At 38.4% G+C, this 24335-nt stretch overlaps 2 protein-coding genes across 4 annotated transcripts in view; one reads left to right on the top strand and one right to left on the bottom strand.

Annotated features, from left to right (window-relative positions):
• The window catches only part of sec23a (Sec23 homolog A, coat complex II component), an 86971-nt gene that overhangs the window by 43457 nt on the left and 19179 nt on the right, over nt 1-24335 (top strand). For all 3 annotated transcript variants that reach the window (XM_072568931.1, XM_072568933.1, XM_072568934.1), the window contains exons 9-12: nt 7676-7791; nt 10007-10130; nt 11537-11617; nt 16246-16335. In XM_072568931.1, coding sequence (XP_072425032.1) covers nt 7676-7791; nt 10007-10130; nt 11537-11617; nt 16246-16335 — 411 coding nt within the window. The remainder of the gene's footprint in view (nt 1-7675; nt 7792-10006; nt 10131-11536; nt 11618-16245; nt 16336-24335) is intronic.
• LOC140475891 (histamine H2 receptor) lies at nt 17674-23364 on the bottom strand. The gene is made up of 3 exons (XM_072567822.1): nt 22704-23364; nt 20422-20572; nt 17674-17701 (listed from the first exon to the last, which is right to left on the bottom strand). Exons 1-3 carry the CDS (start codon nt 23362-23364, stop codon nt 17674-17676), a joined length of 840 nt encoding a protein of 279 aa, XP_072423923.1.

The raw sequence follows: 24335 nt of genomic DNA, 5'->3' as shown, positions 1-24335 counted from the left end.
AGTTGAAGACTATGATCTTGACCTTCCCAACATTTAGTTGCCAAGAATTCTACTCAGGATTAATGGTGTTGGAAAAGCTCAGCAGGTCAGGCAGCATCCAAGGAGCAGGACGATCAACTTTTCAGGCAAAAACCCTTGATCGGGAAATGGCTTTTGCCCGCAACATCAGTTTTTTTTCCTGCTCCTCGGATGCTGCCTGACTGCTGTGCTTTTCCAGTATCACTCTAATCTCTAGCATCTGCAGCACCCACTTTTACCTAGGAATTCTACTCATCCAGTATTGCATATCAAACCAACAACGTGATAATTTAGATAAACTGGAACAGTCAAAACAAGTGATGTATGTTGTCAGTGTACTTGTGGAACATGGTGTTATGTCTTTTGGTGCTGTTACTGAGACTCGACAATTGGATTAGCTGAAGGCTGGAACCAATAATTGGTCCTCGGGGAACACCAGAGGTGATGTGTGATAACCGGAAGAGAGACCATTATAGTGATTCCCTGGCTAAATTAGATTGATTAGAATAAAATAAAGCTGGCATACCTTCACCCGTTTAGATAGAGAAAAACCTACACTTGTTTTCCGCTCCATCCTTTTCTGTCTCAATTTCCCGATACCCACCCCAACCTCCCCATACCCAAATGCACCACCTCCCTCCCTTTGCATTCACAATTTTATATACAGAGATCCCCAACTTCAATGCTTTTAAAAATATTAGGAAACATTGTAACCATCTGAAACTAGTTCAGCAATGCAACTACATTTGTTTAGAATGTTGGCTTTAAGATCTATTTTGGTCAATGGCCACAATAATAAAAAAAGAGAAAACATATTGTTGATCCAAACAGCAGCGTGATCACCTTTCTGTGTATAAACTAATTGTTTCCTTTCTCCAAATTTGTACATTCATTCTGAGTCCTCTTCTACTTATTATTTACTCTTCCTGCCCAAGATTAGGAATGAAGAAACTGATGGTAACACAGATAACTAGTTTCTAATCTTGGAGATGTTGCATATTTGCAAAAAAAACAAAGTATTAAAAAAACACAAGAAAAAGGAGCAGGTCAGTCAAATGATTCCTTCGGCCTGCACGGCAATTCAGTATGGTTTTGGCTAATCTGAGAACAAAGAAAACTTACAGCCCAGGAACAGGCCCTTCGGCCCTCCAAGCCTGAGCCGATCCAATCCAAATCCTCTGTCTAAACCTGTCGCCCAGTTCCTAAGCATCTGTATCCCTCTGCTCCCTACCTACTTGTGCATCTTCTTGAATGAATCTACCATGCCTGCCTCTACTACCTCTGCTGGCAACACGTTCCATGCACCTACCACCCGCTGTGTAAAGTACTTGCCGTGTGTATCCCCCTTAAACTTTTCACCTCTCGCCTTGAAAGCATGACCTCTTGTTATTGAATCCTTCACCGTGGGAAAAAGCTTATGTCTATCTATCTGTCTGTACCCTTCATGGTTTTGTCGACCTCAATCCGGTCCCCCCTAAATCTCCTTTTTTCTAAAGAAAACAATCCTAACCTACTCCACCTCACTTCATAGCTGGCACCTTCCATACCAGGCAACATCCTTGTAAACCTTCTCTGCACCCTCCCCAAAGCGTCCACATTCGTTTGGTAATGTGGCAACCAAATCTGTACACAGTGTTCTAAATGCGGACAAACCATTGTCTTGTACAATTTTACCATGACCTGCCATCTCTTATACTCAATACCCTGTCCAATGAAGGCAAGCATACCATATGCCTTGACCACTCTACCGACCTGTGCAGTAATCTTCAGGGTCCAGTGGACCTGAACTCCCAGATCTCTCTGCTCATCAACATTTCGAAAGGCTCTTCCGTTTGTTGTATAATTTGCTCTAGAATTAGACTTCCCAAAATGCATCACCTCACATTTGCCTGGATTGAACTCCATCTACCACTTCCCTGCCCAACTCTCCAATCTATCTATATTCTCCTGTATTCTATGCTTTCTGCTACTCCACCAATCTTTGTGTCATCTGCAAACTTGCTGATCATACCAACAGTGCCCTCTCCCAGATCATTTATGTATATCACAAACAACAGTGGCCCCAGCACTGATCTCTGTGGAACACCAGAGGTCATCTTTCTCTATTTTGAGAAACACGCTTCAACTACTACTCTTTGTCTCCTGTTGCTCAACCAGTTCTTTATCCACCTAGCTAGAATGCCTTGCACACAATGTGACTTCACTTTCTCCATTAGCTTACCGTGGGGAACCTTATCAAACGCCTTACGAGAGTCCATGTATACGACACCTGCAGCCCTTCCTTCATCTATCAACATAGTCACTTCCTCAAAGAACTTTATTAAGTTGGTAAGGCACGATCTCCCCCGCACAAATCCATGTTGCCTATCACTGATAAGCCCATTCCTTTCCAAATATAAATAGATTTTATCCCTCAGTACCTTCTCTAGCAACTTTCCCACCACTGACATCAGGCTGTATTTCCCCAGAATATCCCCACTACCCTCCTTGTACAGGGGGACAACATGAGCAAATCTCTAGTTTTCTGGCACTTCACCTGTGTTTAACGATGCTACAAAGATATCTGACAGGGCCCCAGCTATTTCCTCTCTTGCCTCCCTCAGCAACCTCGGATAGATCCCATCCAGTCCTGGGGATTTGTCCACTTTAATAACCTCTACCGTATCCAACACATCTTCCCTACTTAGGTCAACGTGATCCAGAGTAATCAAACTTCTATCTTTAATCTCAACATTCATCATGTCCCTCTCCTCAGTGAACACTGAGGCAAAGCAATCATTCAGAATCTCACCCATTCTCTCAGGTTCAACACACAACTTTCCTTCTTAGCCTTTAGTGGATCAATCCTTTCTCTAGTTACCCACTTGCTTCTTAAGTAAAAATAAAAGGCTTTGGGATTCTCCTTAATTCTGCTCACTAAAGCTATTTCATCACCCTTTTTAGCCGGCTTGATTCCTTGTTTAAGATTGGTCCTACTCCTCCGATATTCCTCCAGGGCCCATTCTGTTCTTAGCTGCCTGGACCTTACATATGCTTCCCTTTTCCTCTTGGCTAGTACAATTTCTCTTGTCACCCACGGTTCACAAATCTTGCCTTTCCTATCCTTTGCTTTCAGCAGGACATACCTATCCTGCACTATCTTTAACCTATCTTTGAAAGCCTCCCACATATCAAATGTGGATTTCCCTTCAAATAGCTGTGTCCAATCCACATTTCCGAGCTCCTGCCTAATTTTGATATAATTGACCTTCGCCCAGTTTAGTACTCTTCCCTTAGGACTACACTCATCTTTGTCTATGAGTATTCTAAAAGTTAGAGAATTGTGGTTACTGTTCCCAAAGAAAACCCCACAGCAACTTCTACCGCCTGACATGGCTCATTCCCCAACACCAGATCCAATATGGCCCCTTCCCTTGTCAGACTACTGACATACTCCTCGACGTATCTTACAAGCTCTGCCCCATCCAGACTTCTGACAGTAAGTGTATCCCAGTCAATATTGGGAAAATTAAAATCTCCCATCCCACCACCCTGTTGCCTCTACAACTTTCCATAATCTGTTTACCTATTTGTTCTTCTGCCTCACGCTCACTGTTGGCTATCCTGTAATCCCGAGATCACTACTTTTGAGGTCTTCCTTTTTAACTTCTCTCCTAGCTCCCTGAATTCTTCAGGACCTCATCTCGTTTTTTTACTTATATTGTTGGTGCCTGAATGCATCAAGACAACTAGCTGTTCACTTCTTTTAGAATGCTCTGCAGCCGATTGGTGGCATCCCTGATCCGAGCACCTGGGAGGCAACATACTATCTGGCAGTCTCGTTTTCAGACACAGAACTGCCTATCTACTCCCCTTGGAGAATCCCTTATGACTGTGGCCCTACAAGTCTTTTTCCCACCCTTTTGTACCCCAGTGCCTGCCACAGTGCCATGATCCTGGCAACTGCTGCCCTCCCCTGGTGAGCCATTTCCCCCAACAGTATCCAAAACGATATACCTGTTTTGGAGGGAGATAACTGCAGGGGACACCTGTACTGCCTTCCTACTCTCTTTCTGCCTTTAGCTCACCCATTCAATGTTTCCCTCAGCAATTCTAACCTGAGGTGTGACCAGTTCACTAAATGTGCTCTCCACGACCACCTCAGCATTGCAGATGTTCTACAGTGAGTCCATCCATAGCTCCAGAGCCATCATGCGATCAAACGAGAGCTGCACTGGACACACTTCTGCAAGTGTAAGAGTCAGGAACGTCAGCCACGTCCCTGAACTCCCACATCAAGCAAGAGGCACATGCCTGACTGAGGTCCCCTGCCATTGTAAGCCTCAGCTTTATATCAACTAACTAAAACCAAACAATGCATTTAAATATATAAAATAAAAGAGGAAAAAATAAGAACTTTACCTTACAGAGTCTTTTTTTTCCTTCTGGTTAGAGGAGGTGGGGTGGGGTGGGAGGGAGTTACCACATCTGTAGTATCTCTGGTTTAGCTGCTGCTCAAATTTATACCAAGTCCTTACCTTCCTGGCAACCTCCTGTTCTCCATGTCACTTCCGCTCTGTCTCCCGCTGCACCCGGACAGAAGAATAAAATCTTGCGCTGAATAGGCTGGGGCTATTTTCCCTGGAATGTCAGAGCTGAGAGGTCACCATATAGAGGTTTATAAAATCATGAGGGGCATGGATAGGGTAAATAAACAAGGTCTTTTCCCTGGTTTGGGAACTAGTGGGCGTAGGTTTAGGGTGAGAGGGGAAAGATTTATAAGCGACCTAAGGTTCAACTTTTTCTCACAATGGGTGGTGCATGTATGGAATGAGCTGCCAGATGAAGTGGTGGAGGCTGGTGCAATTGTAATATTTAAAAGGCATCTGGATGCATATACGAATAGGCAGGATTTAGAGGGGTATGTGCCAAATGCTGGCAAATGAACTAGCTTAGGTTAGATTATCTGGTCAGCATGGATGAGTTAGACTGAAGGGTCTGTACATCTTTGACTACGTTTCCAACCCATTTCCCATATTCCTTGATTTCCCCAGTATACCAAAAATCTGTCTTTCTCATCCTTTAAATATTTTCAGGAGTGGAGCATCTGCAATCTTTTGGAATAACAATTCCACAGCTGTTCCCTTGTTTTGAGTGAAGAGATTTCTGCTTCTCTTGGTCTGAAATGATTGGAGCCTGATCCTGAGGATGTGTCTGTTTTCTAAATTCCCCAGCTGAGAAACAACTTCAATCCATAACCATTCAAACATTTTCATTCTTCTTAACTCCAATGAATATAGTCCCAGTAATGTAACATGCTAACATATTATCTCAACTCATCTCGCTCTCGCCTTGTTTGGAGTCAGTTATACAGCACAAAAACAGGCCCTTTGGTCCAACTCATCCATGCTGACCAGATATCCTCAACTGACCTCATCCCAGTTTCCAGCATTTCGTCAATATATCTCCAAAATCTTCTATTCATGTACCTATCCAGATGTCTTTTAAATGTTGTAATTATACCCCCTCAGTTACGTCCTCTGGTTTCTCGATCTTTTTGGAAATCCAACTGTACACATTTCCTGCCTTTTTTTTTAATCTACCCCACCTCATTAAGAAATTCCAATTAACTTGTTAAATATGATTTCTTTGAATAAAAAAACATGTTGACCCTAATCATATTTTTTGGAGCATTGCTAAGATGCTTTTAATGGATTCCAGAATTTTCCAGGTGACTAATGTTGGGTTTTATTTTCTTGAACTGCTCCAATACTTTATCTCCATTGATATTAATTCCCTTAGTTTTCTGTCTTATTAATCTATTGGTTTAGGCTCTCTTTCTGAAATGTGACTAGTGCCTTATAGTATGTAAACAACGCATTATTTGTTCAGTTTCTGCTGTTTCTAAGATAGTTTTTCCTGTTTCTTCCTCTAACAGAACAAGATTTACTTTAGGCATTTTTAAAAATGTCTACATGAAAGTTCTTATTATCTGCTTTCGTAGTCCTGGTTCGTTTACTTTCTCATTCTGTTTTCTTTCTCTTTTTAATCACCCCTCTGGTGCCCTTTGGGATCAAAGATTGTATGGAGAATGCAGGAGAATGGCCTAGAGAAACATACCAACCATGATTGAATGTTGGAGCAGCGATGATGAGCCAAAAGGCCTAATTCTGCTCCTGGATCTTTTGGTCTTTGCTGATTTCCGAGACACCCAGAATCCAGAGACTTATCATTAATCTTTGCGACATACAGGCCTCCTTCTCTCACCTCATCCTGTCCATAACTTCCTTAGCAATTGTTATATGCTTTTTGCTTAGCTTTTTTCTTTTCCAGCAATATATGTTTGTTAAACAGTTTAAATTGCTTGTTTAATTGTTCCCAATGTCTATTATACTTTTTGTTTTTTGCCCAAACAACTTGGCAAGCTTCCCCCTCTTGTTTAGGACTAGAAAATGCTTTCAAACAATATGGAATTCAGTTTTATCTTGACCACCTTTTCTAAGCCTATCATTTCCAATGAGATGGCAATTTAACCTTGCCATATTGCAAATTACTAGATTCTAGTGTCGGTTTATACCTGGTCTAGGCAAAATGTATTTTGAAATGTCAAAAAGCACTTTACAAATTCATCTTCCAGGCCCTTTTACCAATTTGAGTTGTCCAGTCTAAATGAAAGTTCAAGTCAACCACTATTACAAGGTTGCCTTCAAATTAAATTTCAATTATTTCTCACTTAGACTTCTAACCAATGACATAGCTACTGTTAAGGGATCAACTTGTTATTCCTGTTGATGCTTTTCTGACTTCTGTTCCTCTTAATCTCCATACTGATTTCAGCACAGGCCCTTTGCAAGAGCAACTTAGATGGTCCCAAACCCTCTCCCCTACCATTTTCCCCAGGCCAGAAATTTTGTTTTCACCAGATGGTTGTCCAGTTCTCCTTAATGTCAATTTCTACTTGATATTGTAGATATATCAGCGTGTTTTGAGAAGATGTGTAGCTCTATTTGAGGTTCTGGATGTAGTTGTGCTTGTTGAGCTGCAAGTTTTGTTTTCAGATGTTTCATCACCATACTAGGTAACATAATCCGTGAGCCTCCATCAGTGAGTGATGAAGCACTGGTGGCAGGCCTGCTTTCTATTTATGTTTTTAGGTTTCCTTGGGTTGGTAACGTCATTTCCTGTTCTTTTTCGCTGGGGGTGGCAAATGGGATCTAAGTCAATGTGTTTGCTGATAGAGTTCCAGTTGGAATGCCATGCTTCCAGGAACAGAGACACGCATGAGAATTCCTAGAAGTGTGCCATTCCAACTAGAACTCTATCAACAAACACATTGACTTAGATCCCATTTACCACCCCCTGCGAAAAAGAACAGGAAATGACGTTACCAACCCAAGGAAACCAAAACACACAAATGCCACCAGTGCTTCATCTGGAGGCTCACTGATGATGTTACCTAGTATGGTGACGAAACTTCTGAAAACAAATCTTTCAGTTCAGCGAGCAAACTGACATCCAGAATTGTAGCTATATCTCAAATGCAGACTTTTCAAATCAAAATGAATGGAAAAGATGAATGATACTAGTTATGTATTTACCTTTTCAAATAAAAGCTTGTGTATGAGCGATGTTGAGTTGGTTTGATATTTCAGTATTTTATCATTTACTGTTAATGTAGCACTATGAAGCCTTGTCAAATCGAGCAGCAGCAAATGGCCATGTTATCGATATCTATGCTTGTGCATTGGATCAAACTGGGCTCAATGAAATGAAATGCTGCCCAAATCATACAGGGTGAGTAGTCTCTGGCTTGTTGAAATCAAATTACTAATATGCCAAAGCCAAGTCTTAATGTATGAAATGTGGAGTCTGCAGTGATGCGAGTGCAGAGAATATAGTTCCGTTTCTTTTACTGAATGTGTTTGTTGTTGGGTCATCTAAACAATTTTTATTCTTTGCAGTTTTCCAAACAAAATCTATCTTGCCTCAAGTCACTATTGTACTTTTTCTTTTTTATATCAAAGATATATCTGTTTGGGGGAGGAGTAGATGATGGTGGTTGAAAGCATGAAAAAATAGATTCTCGGAAAGTTTTCCTCTCTAGTTGTTAACTGTAATCCAGTCAATTTTGTACTACTTTTCGGTTTCTATGAAGGTTTAATGCTTTCGTATAGTGCTTTCCATATAATGCTTTCATATGCTGTTGATGGAAGCATGAATGTTCCACCATGCAAATTAACAGCCTATCGTACCTATAAGGAGTTTGGTTTGACAATCCGAAAGACAAACATTATGATCCAGGATATTGCCGACCATCAATCTGGTACAAGGGCAGCTGCCACTTAGACAAAGAATATTGACAACTGGGAGATCTTTGTCGAGTCATGAAATCATGGCGGGTCATTTGAAGGGAGTTGGCGAAATAGAAATTTACTAGTGTGCGAAGGAGAGGGTCCAGGAAAAACAGACCAGCAAATCTTGCACTTCTCAGTCCACTGTCTTCTGAATCACACCAGGTGACATTAAACATAGAATTGACCACAAAGCACAATTGTCACCATACAAGTGCACTCATTGTCTTGTTATAGATTTAGGCAGTTGGAAAATATGCAGAAAGGCTAGCAGCAGTTCTCTCTTGTATTATTTCACAAAATGTTGAGAGGGTACAATCTTGCTATGCTTTCCAACTTTCATAAATCTTGAGATGTTCCTTTTGAACGTTTCCATCTTTTAACAAGTTTGTGCTTAAGAAAATGTGGATTTTTTCTGTCTGTTTGTCTCTTATAGATTAATGTATCTCTTTTAAAACTAAATTGTTTGAAAAAAAACTAGAAGTCCCATAAAAGGTAACTGGTTCTGGCTGTAGGATTATTACTGAACTGGGGATCTGTTATTTGCTGTTGCCGTGTGATCTATTTCTGAGGATTGAAGCTGTGCAATTTGGAAGTATTGCAATATGGAAGCACTGCAGCCCCATCTTTGAATTACCCATACCTTTTATGTTTAAAGAGTGGTAAATCTGTGCAAGTTGCAGCTTCTAACTTGGGTTTTGAATTTTGATTGATTTGGGAAAAGAATAACAATAGTTGTATCTTATAATTCATGCTTTTATGTATACAGACTTAACATTTTTTATATCTCCAAATCAGAACCTATTTCAGGGAACTTACATTTTCTTATCAGTCACAGGAGTGTCTAATTTCTTGGTGCTCCCTGCATGTTGAAACAGGAACACATAGTTTGCTTTCCCCTTGGTTTTGTGTTTCTCTACACTTACTCGGAAAATTGTATTGAATATCTTGTTTTGTAATGTTACTGTTAGATTTTTTTTTATCAACATGTTTGAATGTTTTGTGCTTCCTTAAAAAAACAAAAGCCATGGCATGTTAAAAATGGGCAGAAACAATAAATTGCTCATTTTAGTCATTGGAACTATTTTGTTGACTTGATGTGCTGAATATTTGGAGTGAATTGGATAAGTTTGTTCTGTTGCAGAACTGGCCATCCTGATGCAGCATATCAGGTTTTAATTCTTGAATCTATGTGGATGTTCTCAATTTTTATAGATTGTTAACGTTTGGTTTAAAATTACATTTGTCTCCTCTTTGCCTCTCAGTTTTACTGTTGTTAATCAATAGAGCCTTTAGCTGTTGATGTTACAGATTCCTGATTATCCCAAATGATAATCTAAGACAATAGGAGAACAAATTCTTCATCTAATTTCTTCTTACTATGATGACTCTTGACCTATCAAATACGCTCAGTACACATACTGGAGCTTAAATACCTACCTGTTTCCTAGACCAAACTTGTGCATTGATGCTGCTTGAGTGGGATTTGGACTCTGCCAGTTGACAGTCATCTCAGCTTTAAGTTGGCATTGTATGAACTGGCATTTAATCTTACATGTTTTGTTTTAGTAGATTCTTTTTCTTCCATTTTAGTTGAGGATAAAGCCAATGTTTTATGTTCTCTCCACCCCCCGCCCCACCCTCAATCCGTTTTTCAGAGGTTACATGGTGATGGGAGACTCCTTCAACACATCCCTGTTCAAGCAAACTTTTCAGCGAGTGTTTACAAAGGATATCCAGGGACAATTTAAAATGGCTTTTGGAGGAACACTAGAAATTAAGGTAATGGTGTTAGACTTATTTCTCACCATAAACTCTTTTATTATTACAAGCTGTGTTTGGAGCCTTGAACCTTCGTGAATTCTAAAGATTTCCAGAGACCATGCTATCAACTATCAGGTACCCTGCGATGTTCACAAGTTCCATTATTGGAATGCAAAATGAGCATCAATTTTGTTTAGTTTGTTGAGACATTGCATATACATATACTTGGATCAGAATTTTCTGTAGGATGTAAATTGCTAGGAAAGGAACAATGAAAATGGAGCTGGGTCTTTGTGTGAGGCTAGGAGAAAGTGAGGATTGCAGATACTGGAGATCAGAGTCAAAATGTGTGGTGCAGGAAAAGCACAACCAGTCAGGCAGCATCCAAGAAGCAGGAGAGTTGATGGTTCTAGCATAAGCTGTTCATCAGGAGATGATGAAGAGCTTATGCTCGAAATGTCGACTCTCCTGCTTCTTGGATGCTGCTGTGCTTTTCCAGCAGCATCACTTTTCACTTTGTTTAAGGCTGTTTACTGACCTACAGCTTATTTTCAATTACTTCTCTTGCAAACATATAGTTGTGTTTTGCCTAAGCCAGAATGAAGACATTTTTGAATATTCCCTGTATAACCTTCAGTTCTAAGTTCTTACAAAACCATACGTTTTTATATCACTGGTCACTTTGGGAGGAGTGCTCTTTACTTAAGAGTATCTCAGAATCAATAGTAAACTACCGTTCAAAGGTAATTTCCAACTTTGATCCCATGAAGTCAAGAATCAATATCAAGAACCAAATAGCTTTGCAAATTTAAAACTTATACAATGAACAGTGGCAGGAAGTAACTGTTCCAAATCTAACTCATTCTATTCCTGTGTTAGCTAGTTTATTCGTCATTAAGTAAAGAGGAATGTTAAGTTTGCCATCCAAAATGCTGTATTAAATTTTATGCTTACATTTCTGACATGTTGCCAAGAAGGTTGATTTACTTTACTGTTTTTAAGAAACAATTATGTCAGCCTTTTAATTAAACATACAAAGTCATCCAGTATTACTTAGAATAATTGAAATAACTTCCACAGTTCTGCATCTGGTGAATTTAATTCTGAATCAAAATTACACACCAGAAGTTAGTAGAATTATTCATGCATTTTTAAAATAGGTTATCTTGCTCCGCATACAATAGTACATGGCAAACAGTTGAATGGAGTAATATTACTTGACATTCTTATTTTGATATTGGACTTGGACTTGGAAAGTTTATTTTTAGTTGCAGGTGGATGTTTATTTCAAGACTTGAAATGAGAAAATTTATGTTCCTTTAAATCTTGAACATTCCTAGACTTAGACCAAACCTGTTTTTAATTAACTTCAAGCATAAATTTGCATTAAAGGTGTATAATTTAAAAAAAACTTTCCTCTAAAGACATCAAGAGAAATCAAGATTTCTGGAGCCATTGGACCCTGTATATCGCTGTGTGCTAAAGGACCTTGTGTGTCAGAAAATGTGAGTAGTCTTCTGTTTTTATTCATTCTTAATATACAGAAATAATATTACAGAAACAATGTGATGTTCGTGAAAAGAATTGCAGCAAGGGATTGCCTGTGGTTTCATGTGGAAGTATCTTATTTATCTTCCATGCTAAATATGAAATTAGCACTGAAGTGATACGGGGAGTAAATTTGTCCAACCACAGTTCAAGTAATAGTGTGGTCAGCCATTGGTACGGGCTTCATGCAACTTCCAAATCTTGAAAAGGGAAGTGTTATTGTGAGAACCACATTGCATTATGTTCAATTTTGAAGGTGTAAATGTATCCAGCAAAGTTCCACTGGAAGAAGAAATTGATGCATAGGACTATAGAACAGGGGAGATAATTTTAAAGATTCAAGATTTTGCAAGGGGATGGAATATTTTGCATACATCCCATTTATAGAGATAAGCTACCAGGAGTGTTAGGATGCCATGGATAAATAAAGCAGTTAGAAACTATTTAAAATTACACCGAGGATGATGATAATGCAAAGGAATAAATAAAAAAAGGCTTTTAACAGCAGGAAGAAGTGAGGTAGGAAATACACAAAAACTCGGAAGGTGTACTTGTGAAAAAGAACTTAAAAATGCCGTATAAAAAAAATCCAACAAACTAAAGATGCTGGAAATCAAAATAAAAACTGATATTGCTGGTAAAACTTACCAGGTTTGGCAGTATCAAGGGAGACAAAGCAGAATTAACATTTCATGTCCATGACTCCTCTTCAGAACTCCTCTGAAGGAGTTCACACCTGCTGAGTTATGTGAGAAATTTGTTTTTGTTTAAAAATGCAGTAGTTATCTTGAAAAAGGCATTGTTAACTTGTAGAGATGATTACATTGGATATGTCTATCTGAGAAGTATAAGGAAGTTTATGCTAAGCTATAGAAATTATATTTCAGTGTACTGTCAAGCATAGTTACGGCCTAGAAGCATGTAAATAGGCCAGTGTAAGACATATTGTTTCAAAGGGATGCTGCATTAGCACAGTCTATATCGCTAAACATCATTGGGACAACTGTCAAGTTTGTTGTTAAGGATAAATTTACAAAAGAGAAAGTTGGAAGTTGCCAGCAAAGATTTCACAAGTGCCAATAATGTTTGACAGACAACATCGATGTCTCGGAAGTAGTAAGTAGTGTAATACATGTGGAAAATAAATTCAGTGCCGTGTATGTGGACTTTAGCAAAGTGCTTCACAAGGCATAGAAATTAGAAGCAGGTATAGGTCAATTGGCCCTTCAAGCCTTCACTGCTATTCCGTACGATGATTTGCTGATCATCCGACTCAGAATCCTGTTCTTGCTTTCTCCCCATACCCTTTTGATCCCTTTAGCCTTAAGAGCTATATCTAACTCCTCCTTGAAAGCATTCAACGTTTTGGTCACAACTACTTTCTGGGCCACCGAATTCCACAGGCTCATCACTTTTTGTGGGAAGACATTTATCATCACAGGCTTGTTTATTCCTATTCTTTGTTCCTTTGTGCCAACTAGTTCTGTATCCATGTTGATCCATTAACCCCCAGCCCCATGAGCTTTAACTCTACATACTGATCTCTTCTTTGGGACCTTATTGAGAGCCTTCTGAAGATCTAAGAAAGCCACAACCACTGGCTGCGCCTTATCAGTTCTATTCATTACATCCTCAAAAGGTTGATGAAGATTTGTCAAGCATGATTTCCCTTTTGCAAATCCATGCTGACTCTGTGTGATCCTGTCACTGTTATCAGAGAGCTCTGCTCTTAAATCTTTTATAATGGACAGCAGCATTTTCCCTACTATCAATATCAGGCTAACTGGTCTATAATTCCTTGTTTTCTTTCTATCCCTTTTTTTTAAACTAGTGGGGTTCCATTAAATATGCTCCAATCCATGGGAGCTGTTCCAGAACCTTGAAAGATGCCCACAGTGCAACCACTTTTCCAGAACTACTTCCATAAGTGCCCTAGGATGTAAATTATTGGGCCCTGGGGCTTTATCAGGCTTTAATCTCATCAATTACCCAAACACTTTCCCTTTCAATCCCTTCAGTTCCTCCCTCTCACTGGACATTACATTTCCCCAAGACTTTTGGGGCATTGTATGTGTCCTCCTTTGTGAAGACAGAACCAAAATAAATATTTAATTGGTCTAACATCTGCTTGTTCCCCGTTATAACTGCTCCTGTTTCTGACTATAATAGACAACATCTCTCTTCCTAATCTTTTCTGCACATATCTATAGAAGATACTACAATCAGTTTGTATATTATCTCTAAACTTGAACTTGATTTTCCCATCTTAATCAAGCTGCTTCTAAACTGCTTCCAATCCTCAGGTCCCCTAGGTTGTTTTCTTTTTTTTGACCAATTTATATGCGCTCTCCTTCAATCTAATACCATCCTTACTTAGGATCAGTTTTCCTGGGTGTTTTGTTTGTGCCAAACAGGAATGAACAATTGTTACAGTTTCTCCATCCATTCTTTAAATGTTTGTTGTTGACAGTTCACAGTCATCCCTTTAAGTAGCATTCTCTGATTTATCATAGCCAACCTGTGCCTCATACCATCGTACTTTCCTTTATTAGATTCAGGACTCTGGTTTCATAATTTGCTGCATCACTTTCTGTCTTCATGATGAATTCTGATATATTATGGTTACTCTTCCTCAACATTATGACAGATTATTAAGCAAGATTATTTCCTTAGATGACATAATCTTATTGATGGACCAAGAGCGTGTACTGCTGGTAATGCATAAACTTTGTCTTTTTATGCTGGAATCTTCCAGTCCTGCCTCCAGTGATGAGCTGACTGGGAGGCTGACTGCTGAATACTAATTCCAACAGATAAAGGGGTGAGCCATGTCTGAAAGGGACACAGTTTTAGCAGTGTCAAAAAGGGTGAGAGCAGTTTTGTTTTTGGATAGGGAAGTGAGGATGAGCCATATTGTTGATAGCAGCGGGATGGTGGTGCATTTGCACATGGTTTGTAGTGTCAGTCAGCACATATGTGCATGTGAGGTGTTCATGTGACCTGTCTTGGGATTGTCATTGTTTTGGGTTCCTTTGTTAGTCTATTTGATTTACTTAGAAATAAGCTCCTGAGCAGCCTTTTACCAGTAATGCTTCTAAGTAAGTCAGTGTAACTCATGTTGGAAGTTGTTAATTGTGTTGTAAAGTGAATTCCCAGAACTTCTGCCATCATGATCCTCAATAATGAGCATTTGTTGGTTTTCTGCAACTGAGATCAGAATAAGTGAAAAGAGTAAGAGTCACTGACAAAGAGTAGTGGGATGGGTCTGGGTGGGATGCTCTTCATATGGTTAACGTGTTGGGCCAAATGGCCTGTAGGGATTCTATGAGGAGCAAAAACAGTTGAGTGCATTTTTCTGCATTTGCAATATGGCTCATATAAGTCATTTAAAGGTTGGAAGAGTACGAGATCAAGGAGATGATGGTGAACTTGTACAAGATAATCATCCAATTTTGGGCACTGTTGAAGCTTTAGGAAGTATATGAAGCTGGTGGAGGGAATGCAAAACAGGCTTATGAGAGTGTTTCTGGCTATGAAGAATTTCAGTTATAAAGATTGGCGATTTTGATAGTGTTTTCTTTGTTGGAGAAGTCCACGTAGAGATATGATCAAAGTGTGCAGATTGCTCAGGATACTCAATAGAGTTCATGCAGAGGAAATATTCCCAGTCATATAAGTCTTGAAACTGGATTTAAAGTGATTAGTAAGCAAAACAAAAATAGTATAAGGAAAGATGTTTCTACAAAAGTAGAGTGGCGGGGGCAGGTTCAATCGAGGGAAATAGATATTTTTGAAAATGAGCCACACGGAGGGTTATAGGGAGAATGCAGGAGACTATCACCAATTGGGCTGTTAATTTCAAGAGCTGGCACAGATGCATTGAGCCAAATGGCCTCCTTCAGTGTAGTAACCGTTCCGTTATGGAGTTCATTTCTGCAACCATTTTTGTTCATTGTTTATATCTGTGTGATTTGGATTTTGACTTGGACAGAGCATGCTGCTGATGTTCCTGGATGCCTGATAAAGGGATCATTGTTTTTGGGGGTCAACCAAATTATGCTTCCACTGGTGGCATCTGTGCTGGGAAGGAGCATGAACATGTTGAACACTATTTCCACCCCTCTCTCTTCTCTGAGGCTCTGCATTTTTGTACTTTTCTATGGTCATACAAGTTGTGATATTGCTAATGTTATTTCATATTATTTGTGGTTATGAATAGCTCTTGTATGTGGAATGAATTGCTAATAAACACTAATAGTACACAAATATGAGTGTTAGCATGAGTGATATGGTTAAGATTGCTACCAAGGGACATTGATAAGCAGAAAATTGAGCTACACAACATCAAATGGAATTAAATATTAATTGTGAGGTGGTGCGTATTTGTTTTACAAAACTGCATGTAATTATGCTTTAGTGTCGGTTCCATGTTGTGGAAGAGACAAAGGGTTTCACTAAATATGTCAAAATTATGACTGAGTTGTAATAACAGGGACTAAGCATGCCAAATTGTAAAATTTTAATAGAATGTACTGATTTAAAAAGAGAATTTCAGCTAACAGTCTTTGGTTGCCTTTATTTACAGGAAATTGGAACAGGTGGGACCTGCCAGTGGAAGATCTGTGGTCTGGACCACAATACAACTCTTGGTATATACTTTGAAGTTGTGAATCAGGTATGTAAGAAATGGATGTAATGATAGAGGTCCTTCCCATGGTTTTTACCCACTGTCCTCCCGGACCCCTGTATTACCACCCCATTGAAAAACTCCAGTGTATTCTGATCCTCGCATTGCTTGCTCAACATTTGTGGGATCCCTGAAATTCCCCTCACTTACTGATATGTGTGCTCACACACACGAGTGCACAACTTCCCCACTCACATACCACATGCCCCCCACCCATCCCTCCAATCACAATTAGGACACAACCCCCCTGGTCCTTACCTTTCACCCACCAACCTCTGGATACAACACGTCATTCTCCACCATTTCCACCACATACAAACAGACCCTACCACCAGGGCTATATTTCTCCCCCCACCTGATCTGCGTTCTGCAGAGACCATTCCCTCCATGACTCCCTTAGTAGGTCCATGGCCCCTTACCAACCCACTCTCCACCTTCCCTTCCCACAGCAAGAAATGCTAAACCTGTGCTCACACCTCCCCCATCACCTCCGTTCATGGCCTCAAAGGATCCTTCCACATCCGACAGATTTACCTGTACTTTCACACACCTCATCCACTATGTCCATTGCTTTCGATGTGGTCGCCTCTACTTTGGGGAGACAGGACGCCAACTTGGGGAATGTTTCAGAGAACATCTCATAGACACACATCAATCCACCCCACCGCCGGCCAAAGACTTGCATGTTCTTGGTGGAATGGGAGGGGGAGTTGAAGTTTTCAGCCGCCTCCACTGCCAAATTTTAGCCACCCGATTCCTGCATGAAGAAAGCCTCATCTTCTGCCTTGGGACACTCTAACACATGGCATCAATGTTGATGTCATTAGTTTCCTCATTTCCCCTGCCCCCACCTTATCCCAGATCCACCCCTATAACTCTGCACTGCCCTCATGAGCTGTCCTATCTGTCCATCTCCTTTCCCACCTATCCGCTCCACCTTGCTTTCAGACGTATCACCATCGTCCCCCCAACCTAATCTACCTATCTCATTCCCAGCTACCTTCCGCGTCCCCCTGCCCCACTCCCTCCCATTTGTCTTTCAGTCTTCCCAACACCCCCCCCATCATTCCTGACGAAGAGTTTATGCTCAAAATGTCAACTCTCCTGCTCCTCAGATACTGCCTGACCAGCTGTGCTTTTCCAGCACCACTCTTTTCAATTCTGATTAAAAGTAAATTCTTCTGAAATTGTAAATTAAGGATATTTAAATTGGTTTTAGTATTTCTATCATGTAGTCTATCTACTATATTTACATAATTGGCCACTTCATCATGCATTTATGAATATAAAATGGTTTATGTGCTGGATGATAGTATGCATGCTTTGTCATGAAGCTGCTTCATTGGGTGATGCTCTAAATTGAGAAGCAGAAGCAGAAGCAGAATTTCAGTAGGTTACCTGTCTAATATTGACCATGAATTATGTAAACTTACTTTTCACAATGTTATAATTTTTTGTAATGATTATTTGATAGTTTGAGTTTTAAAATAGAAGTAAGTGGGTTGTTAGTTTTAGTTCTGTGAGGTGGCTTCTTTTAAGAGGTCAGAAAGTCATTTTGGAACATAGTTCAAACATCAGTTCCAAGAAAATGTAACTTAAGCCAACTGACTTGGATCAGCTACCTGGGAGTTTAATTGCTGAAGGTTTACTAAGTTCATTTGTCTCACCTACTACAACACAGATCATCAGGAACAGCTATCAAGTAGATTTTATTAGGGAATGATTTATCAGCAGAAAGCCCATAAGTATAGTAGAGAGTTTAGTTGAAATAAATCACCAGGTTGAGAGAGTTGGAAAGACTTCTCTTGACCATTAGAGTGAAAAGAAAAATTGCAAAGGCTGAGAAGCATCGGTGTATATATTTGTGACTCTGGAAGAGAAATTGCGTCTCATGAATGTGCAGAAAATAAATTGAGTCAGAAATGAAGAGTTAAGATCATGAAAAGTTACTTTGCTGAAGTTGAAAGTCTGTACATAATTTTTGTTTTGCTGTTTAAAGTGAGATTTTCCCAAATTGTCTTATATATGTAACATGGATAGCTGTTTCGTTCTATTGTGTAATGCACTTTGTTCTTTTATTAATGGTACATTTGCAGTCTTGTTTGAATATGTTCAGTAACTAATCACTACTGTAACCAAAGTGCAAACACAAATGTCTCGATCTATTAATCCAGATTTCACTCTGGGATTTGACTTGTTCAATTCTACCATCAGTTGGGATCTGAATGTTTGTCACATTTCTGAATCTGTCATGTGAACTAGCTAGTTGAGAATGTTTTTGTGATTAATATAATTGCATGTTTGGGATTTTTCTGGTGTATTATGTATGAAGGTTAATTCTGTATGAAGACAAATTCCATTATGCAGAGTTTTGATCGTAATTAAAATTTGTGTATGGGATGAAAGTTCATGAATTAAATGTTTAGTGAACGGAGAACAGGAAAATGCAAGCTATGATTTTGCAAAACGTAGCCTGCCTCTGAGGAATTGAGTCTTTGTTGTGGCAACACACAGATGAGATTATTCCTCAGTGTTTACTGTTTAATACATTCATTTACCTGTTTTTCATCTGCTTTGAATGCAGTCCTTAATTTAAATTTCTTCAGTTATTCTGCAATACTAATTCATGGTACGTCAGTCATGAATATGGATGCACATCAGATTTCTTGAGATCTGAAGCTTACACTTGCTGCTTTAGCTGAAGAAAGGGGGCATTTTTCTTTGTGTAGAACTCTTCTTTTGAGGTTTCTCCAGCTTTCGCGTATCTCATTTCTGTACTTCCTGAGTGAACATTAATTGAGTTATGAAATAATATCTTTTCATTTTTGAAGAGTTGCTGTTTTGCAGTCAACTGTTTTAATTGTATAATTATTCATATAAAACCTCGAAGTTATTTTGTACCCTTTTAAAATACATTATTTGGGTCTTAATTAATTCTTAAGAAACTGACTCAAAGTAGTTGTCAGCAAGAAATTGCTCCATGTTGACAATGCAGCTTTTTCAAGTGACAAAAGAACACTTGTCTACTCCACTGGTTCTGATTAATTTCTATTCTACATTTTTCAAATTATTAATATGATAACTGATTTTAGCACAGATTTACAATACAATTTGCATAAAAGTACATCTATATTTGAAATCAATCGAGGATCATTTCATAACCGTAGTAGTGACTAACCACTGTTTAGTCCTAGTTTTTAGAAAGTATTTGGAACAATGTGGCAATATCTGGAAGATTGTTCATAAACATATTGCAAGATTTTTATTTGCGTAACAAAATAGAAGATATGGTGATGAAGAACTCAGACTTGTGCCATTGATGTTGATGTGTTAAACAAGCAAAATAATGTACATAGACTGAAACAACTTTTCTATTCCTTTAGTTAAGAAGAATGAATTTTTTTAAAATGCAAGACTGTTGATTTGGTCAATAACTGAAACATTCATGATGTTTGCACTAAACTAAGCACTCCTCGATCAACCACAACACTGAAACAATAAAATTCCATCAATTGGTGTACTGGTACTTTATTATTCACTATGCTAGATTTCCAGTCAAGTCTTGAACATTGTGTGAACTTAATACAAATTTATTGTTGCTTAAGGGCAGAAGGAACATGGTTGATTTTGACCAAGCTAACTCTTAGCAACCATGTGATACATCTGAGTTTTGGTTTTGGTTTAATTCATAAAAGACTAGTGTATGAACTGCTTTAGTATTAAGTTATATTTAAAAAGTGTCAGTTTTGATGTTTAAATTGTTACTTGATAGAATACATTTATTTTTGAACAGTTACAGGTATGTGGAAAATGTCAACTTTAAACTGAAACTATTCATGCTATGATTAAATTGCAAAGCAGCACAAAAAATTGGAGCAGGAGTAGGCTATTTGGTCCTTTTAAGTCTGCTCTGTCATTCGATATGATCATGGCTGATCATCCTAATTACAAGGAGATTTTATTTTAGCTTTTAATCTAAAACCTTAAGAAGGTAACTAGATAAGATCAAAAAGATAAGTGCCGCAGCTATTCCCTATTCCCCACTTCTAATTGTTTTAATGTAATGTTACGTACTTCTGTGACACAGAGTTGGTCAATGGATTCAGAGCAGATGTGAGAAATGCAAGCCATGTCGAGAGCATTTCTGCAAGTGGAGGAGGTTTGCCTTCGAAAGTTTCATACATACTGATGGTTATATGTGGCATCCAGCATATTAGAAGGAGAACTAGAAAAAAAGGCAGAATTAATCAGTTTTAAGAACATACACGCCCTTATGACTTTTTTCTCTTCTGCATAGTCTCATGAAAAAGATTTACATGTCTAGTATTTCAAGCAGCATATCTTTAATCTGACTATCTGATCAAAAATTAGCTTTTTATGTCTGTACACCTATCTTTGGTGCATTGTGTTTAATTTTTTGCACTTTCTTGTCTGTTGTGTTTTAACTGGGGAAAAAAAAAGTCTGTATGACTCTACCGTCACAATAGTTCAACACATTGAACTTGAAATGCAGGAAATCCACTAAGTTGTCAGGTCTTTTTTATTTCTGTTCATTTATTGTTTTTGCTAAATGGCTTTTCCTGAGTGAATCTTTTTTCATTGAATTCAGAAGCCAAGAAATATGTTTGAGGTGTCTCTAAATTCTTTGTGCTCACAAGATATGGTAGTCATCTCCCTTTGGCAACCATGTACTTCCAACTGAAATTCTGAATAATGAGGGTCAAAGTGGATTTTGACCCTCATTATCCACTTTTGTGTTTAGTAAGGTTGGATAACACTAGCATGGGAAATGCTACTTTGGTTGCCGTTAGGAACTAGCCACGAGTGAAAGGCAAAGAGAGATGATGGGAACCAATCTGAAAAAAATGATCAGTGGGACATTTGTCAGTAAGGAGAAGAAATACTTTGAGACTGAGAAGCAGGTAGAGGAGGTCTGCAGGCCAGGAGCTGTAGAGTGATACATCATGCACTGCAAAATTAATTAGAGTTCTTTTATTGCTTGAATTACACTGGAAATATTTTGGAATTCTTGCTATAGAGGAATAGGCTGAACCAGATTGAGATGTTAAGGCAGAATAAAATATCATGACAATAACCTCTTATGAAGGTAACTACAGTGCTTCTTCCTTAATCAAGAAAAGTAAGAAGTTCAATTGTCTGCATTTGTGTGTGTATACATAATACACAAAACTCTGAGTAAGTAATAAAATCTGATAAATCACTGAATTAGTTGAGCCCTAGAAACATATTGCTGCCTTTTATATGTTAATGGAGAAATAAACTTAATCAGATTTTAAATAGAAATCAAGATGTTGCTGCCCTTAATCTAAAGGTAACTAAAAATATAATGAATTTCTTTATTTAGAAGGACCTTGCAAACTGCAGTCTCTGACAAGAAGCCTTCTGTTTATGGAAGTTATATTGTATTGTATCGCCATAGTCTTACCAGATCATAGGGCTGCTCTCTCATTAGAGAGAAACAACTGGTGGTGATTTAACCTGAGGGCCACCAGACCTCGGGTGAGGGAAGAGGTTTTGAATGAGAGTCCTTCATGGTAACCTCAAACCAGTGATGGGAATTAAACCTATGCTGTTGGCATCACACTGCTCTGTAAACCAACAATCTAGCCAACTGAGCTAAACTGATTCCTGGGAAGTTATGAACATTTACGTTTAGAACAGGAATTGTACCAGTTATGTTATATAATAAGGGGTTTTATAATATAGAGAACATTATTACCCCTTGTAAACTAATGCAGGCTGTCCTTTCAATATTACTATATTCAATTGATTATAGAATGTGTAGATAGTTTCAGATTATTTTCCACTCAACTGTTTGGGCCATAATTTGACTTTTAAACATCATGAATCAAATATTTGTTAATTGACAAGTTGAATAATGGTGCATATCTGCACTGTGAAATAATGCTTGATTATAGAATGCCATTTTCAATGATTGAGTAAATTGTTTTAATTCTTCACATTGCAGTATAGTGAAGTCCCAATTTAGTTTTACCATAAAATGGAGTAATGCTGCTTTCCATTAAGAGTTCTCCATTTGGTCTTGGAATTTAATGGTGTGCTTTACAATTTAACTCTGAAAGCTGAGCAAGTTTTAAACATTTATTTTCATTAATTAAAAAAAATTGTATCAATTAAAACATTAATCAAAGATTACTAACTTTCACATTTCAGAAAAGTATGATGCCGTTATGATCACATAATCTGACCGAGAGCGATTTTTGCCATTGTTATTTACAAAAGGACTTTGTTTTGCATAGGTCATGCAGTTCAAAATATAAAACTAAAGTTATACATACATACAAAAGAGAATAGGTTTCTAAAAGGCAACTTACATGCCATTGAAATCAGCGCGATTGTGCTCCTCAGGTAGCGTTTTGCTGGCACAGTGTAACAGTGTTGATCATTGCATTCATAAGTTCCTCGTAATGTTTGATGTCTTGCAATTTGTACAATGTAAACAGCCAAACAGCAGACTATCATTAATGGAAGAAGTACTCCAATGGCAATAGTAACCAAACAATATGCTTTTAAAGAAGGATTAAAAGTTGGTGCACAGATATACTTGTGTTCCACATATGTGTATTGTCCTAATCCTACAAAGGGTAAACTTGCATTGAGAATGCAGTAGATCCAGATAGAGAAAACGATTACCCAAGCTCGTCGTCTTGTAAACAGTTGTACATAATGGAGAGGCAAACAAATTTCTGCAAATTTGTCGACAGTCACCCAGGTCATTGAATGAACAGAGGCAAGTTGCAGCAGTGTGTAGAGAAAAGCAAAGAATTGGCACCATAATTCCTTTCTGCTATAACAATCTCCATAAGACAGAGCATTGTGCACTCCACCAGGAATCACAGCAAGTCCCAACATTAAATCGCAAATACAGAGGTTAAACGTAAGTACCGATGTGTCTTTCTGCAGCTTTCGGTTGAATCCAAGTATCAACAACAACAGCATATTTGCAGTAATGGATACTGCACAAGTAAGGCTCATTAGGCAGGCATACAGAATTTTGATTGAAAGCATCTTCATTTAAATTTTCATTGTAGTGTGAAGTAATTGTATTTTTGTCAACCTTGATTTGCACAGTGGGAAGTATTCAAGTCAAAAGATATATAAGCAAGCATTCAGAATGTTGCACTCTGTCACTGTGAATCATTCAGCATTCCTCAATTATATTTATTTAAAGTAAGTCTCTGCAATGAAACAGAATTTTCCTAATCAGAAATAGCAGCATATTATCATATTGAAGTGTTAAAAGCATGAAGGACAGTAGGAAAAGGCTTCTCTGTTTCAGATCCATAGATACTAATAACCTTACAATACCTCACCCAGCTGACTGTTTGTTTGTTTTTAAACTTCCAGCAACATATTTTGACTTTTCTACTTCAATTTACTGAACGTATTGTTCCTGATGCCGTGATGATTGCTCTATAGAGCAACTCTGTAAAGTCAGTAAAAATGACTGAAATTCTAGTTGCCTCTCATTTTAATTCTCCATCCTGCTCCCATTTTAACTTCAATGTTCTTGGCTTCTTGCACTATACCAATGATATTCATTAGAAGCTTGAGGATCAGCGACCGATCTTCCAATTAGACAGTTCACAGCCCTCCTGACTCTGTTCAATTCAACAAGTTCTGATCATAATACTTCTATTTTTTCCAAACAAAAGCAGTTATTATTTCTGCTAATACTATTTATCCCTCCTCTTGACCTTTGTTTTGTTTCCTTGTTTAATCCGTTACTGTTACTTTTATTCTTGGACTATTAGCCATTTTGTAATTTAATCTTTGTTTTTGACCCTTTCGAAGGCCTTCTGTTTTATTTGTTCATTCTCTCTTCCTCTTTCCAGCTCATGCACTTATTACTGTTTTACCAACTCTCTTGTAGAAGGTTATTGACTAGGAGGATAATTTGTTTGTCTCCGTAGATACTGCCAAGTCAGAGTATTTCCATCATTTTC

This window comes from Chiloscyllium punctatum, chromosome 4 (assembly GCF_047496795.1).
Source record: "Chiloscyllium punctatum isolate Juve2018m chromosome 4, sChiPun1.3, whole genome shotgun sequence".
Classification (NCBI taxonomy): Eukaryota; Metazoa; Chordata; class Chondrichthyes; order Orectolobiformes; family Hemiscylliidae; genus Chiloscyllium; species Chiloscyllium punctatum.
This window is presented reverse-complemented; position numbering and strand designations above follow the sequence as displayed.

Coding starts and splice junctions, on each gene's coding strand:
- LOC140475891 (XM_072567822.1), bottom strand. CDS start 23,364: ATGAGCCTTACTTGTGCAGTATCCATTACTGCAAATATGCTGTTGTTG. Junction 20,573..22,703: donor CGCGCTGATTTCAATGGCAT/GTAAGTTGCCTT, acceptor CTTTTTTTCTAG/TTCTCCTTCTAATATGCTGG. Junction 17,702..20,421: donor ACCAACTCTGTGTCACAGAA/GTACGTAACATT, acceptor TTCTCAATTTAG/AGCATCACCCAATGAAGCAG.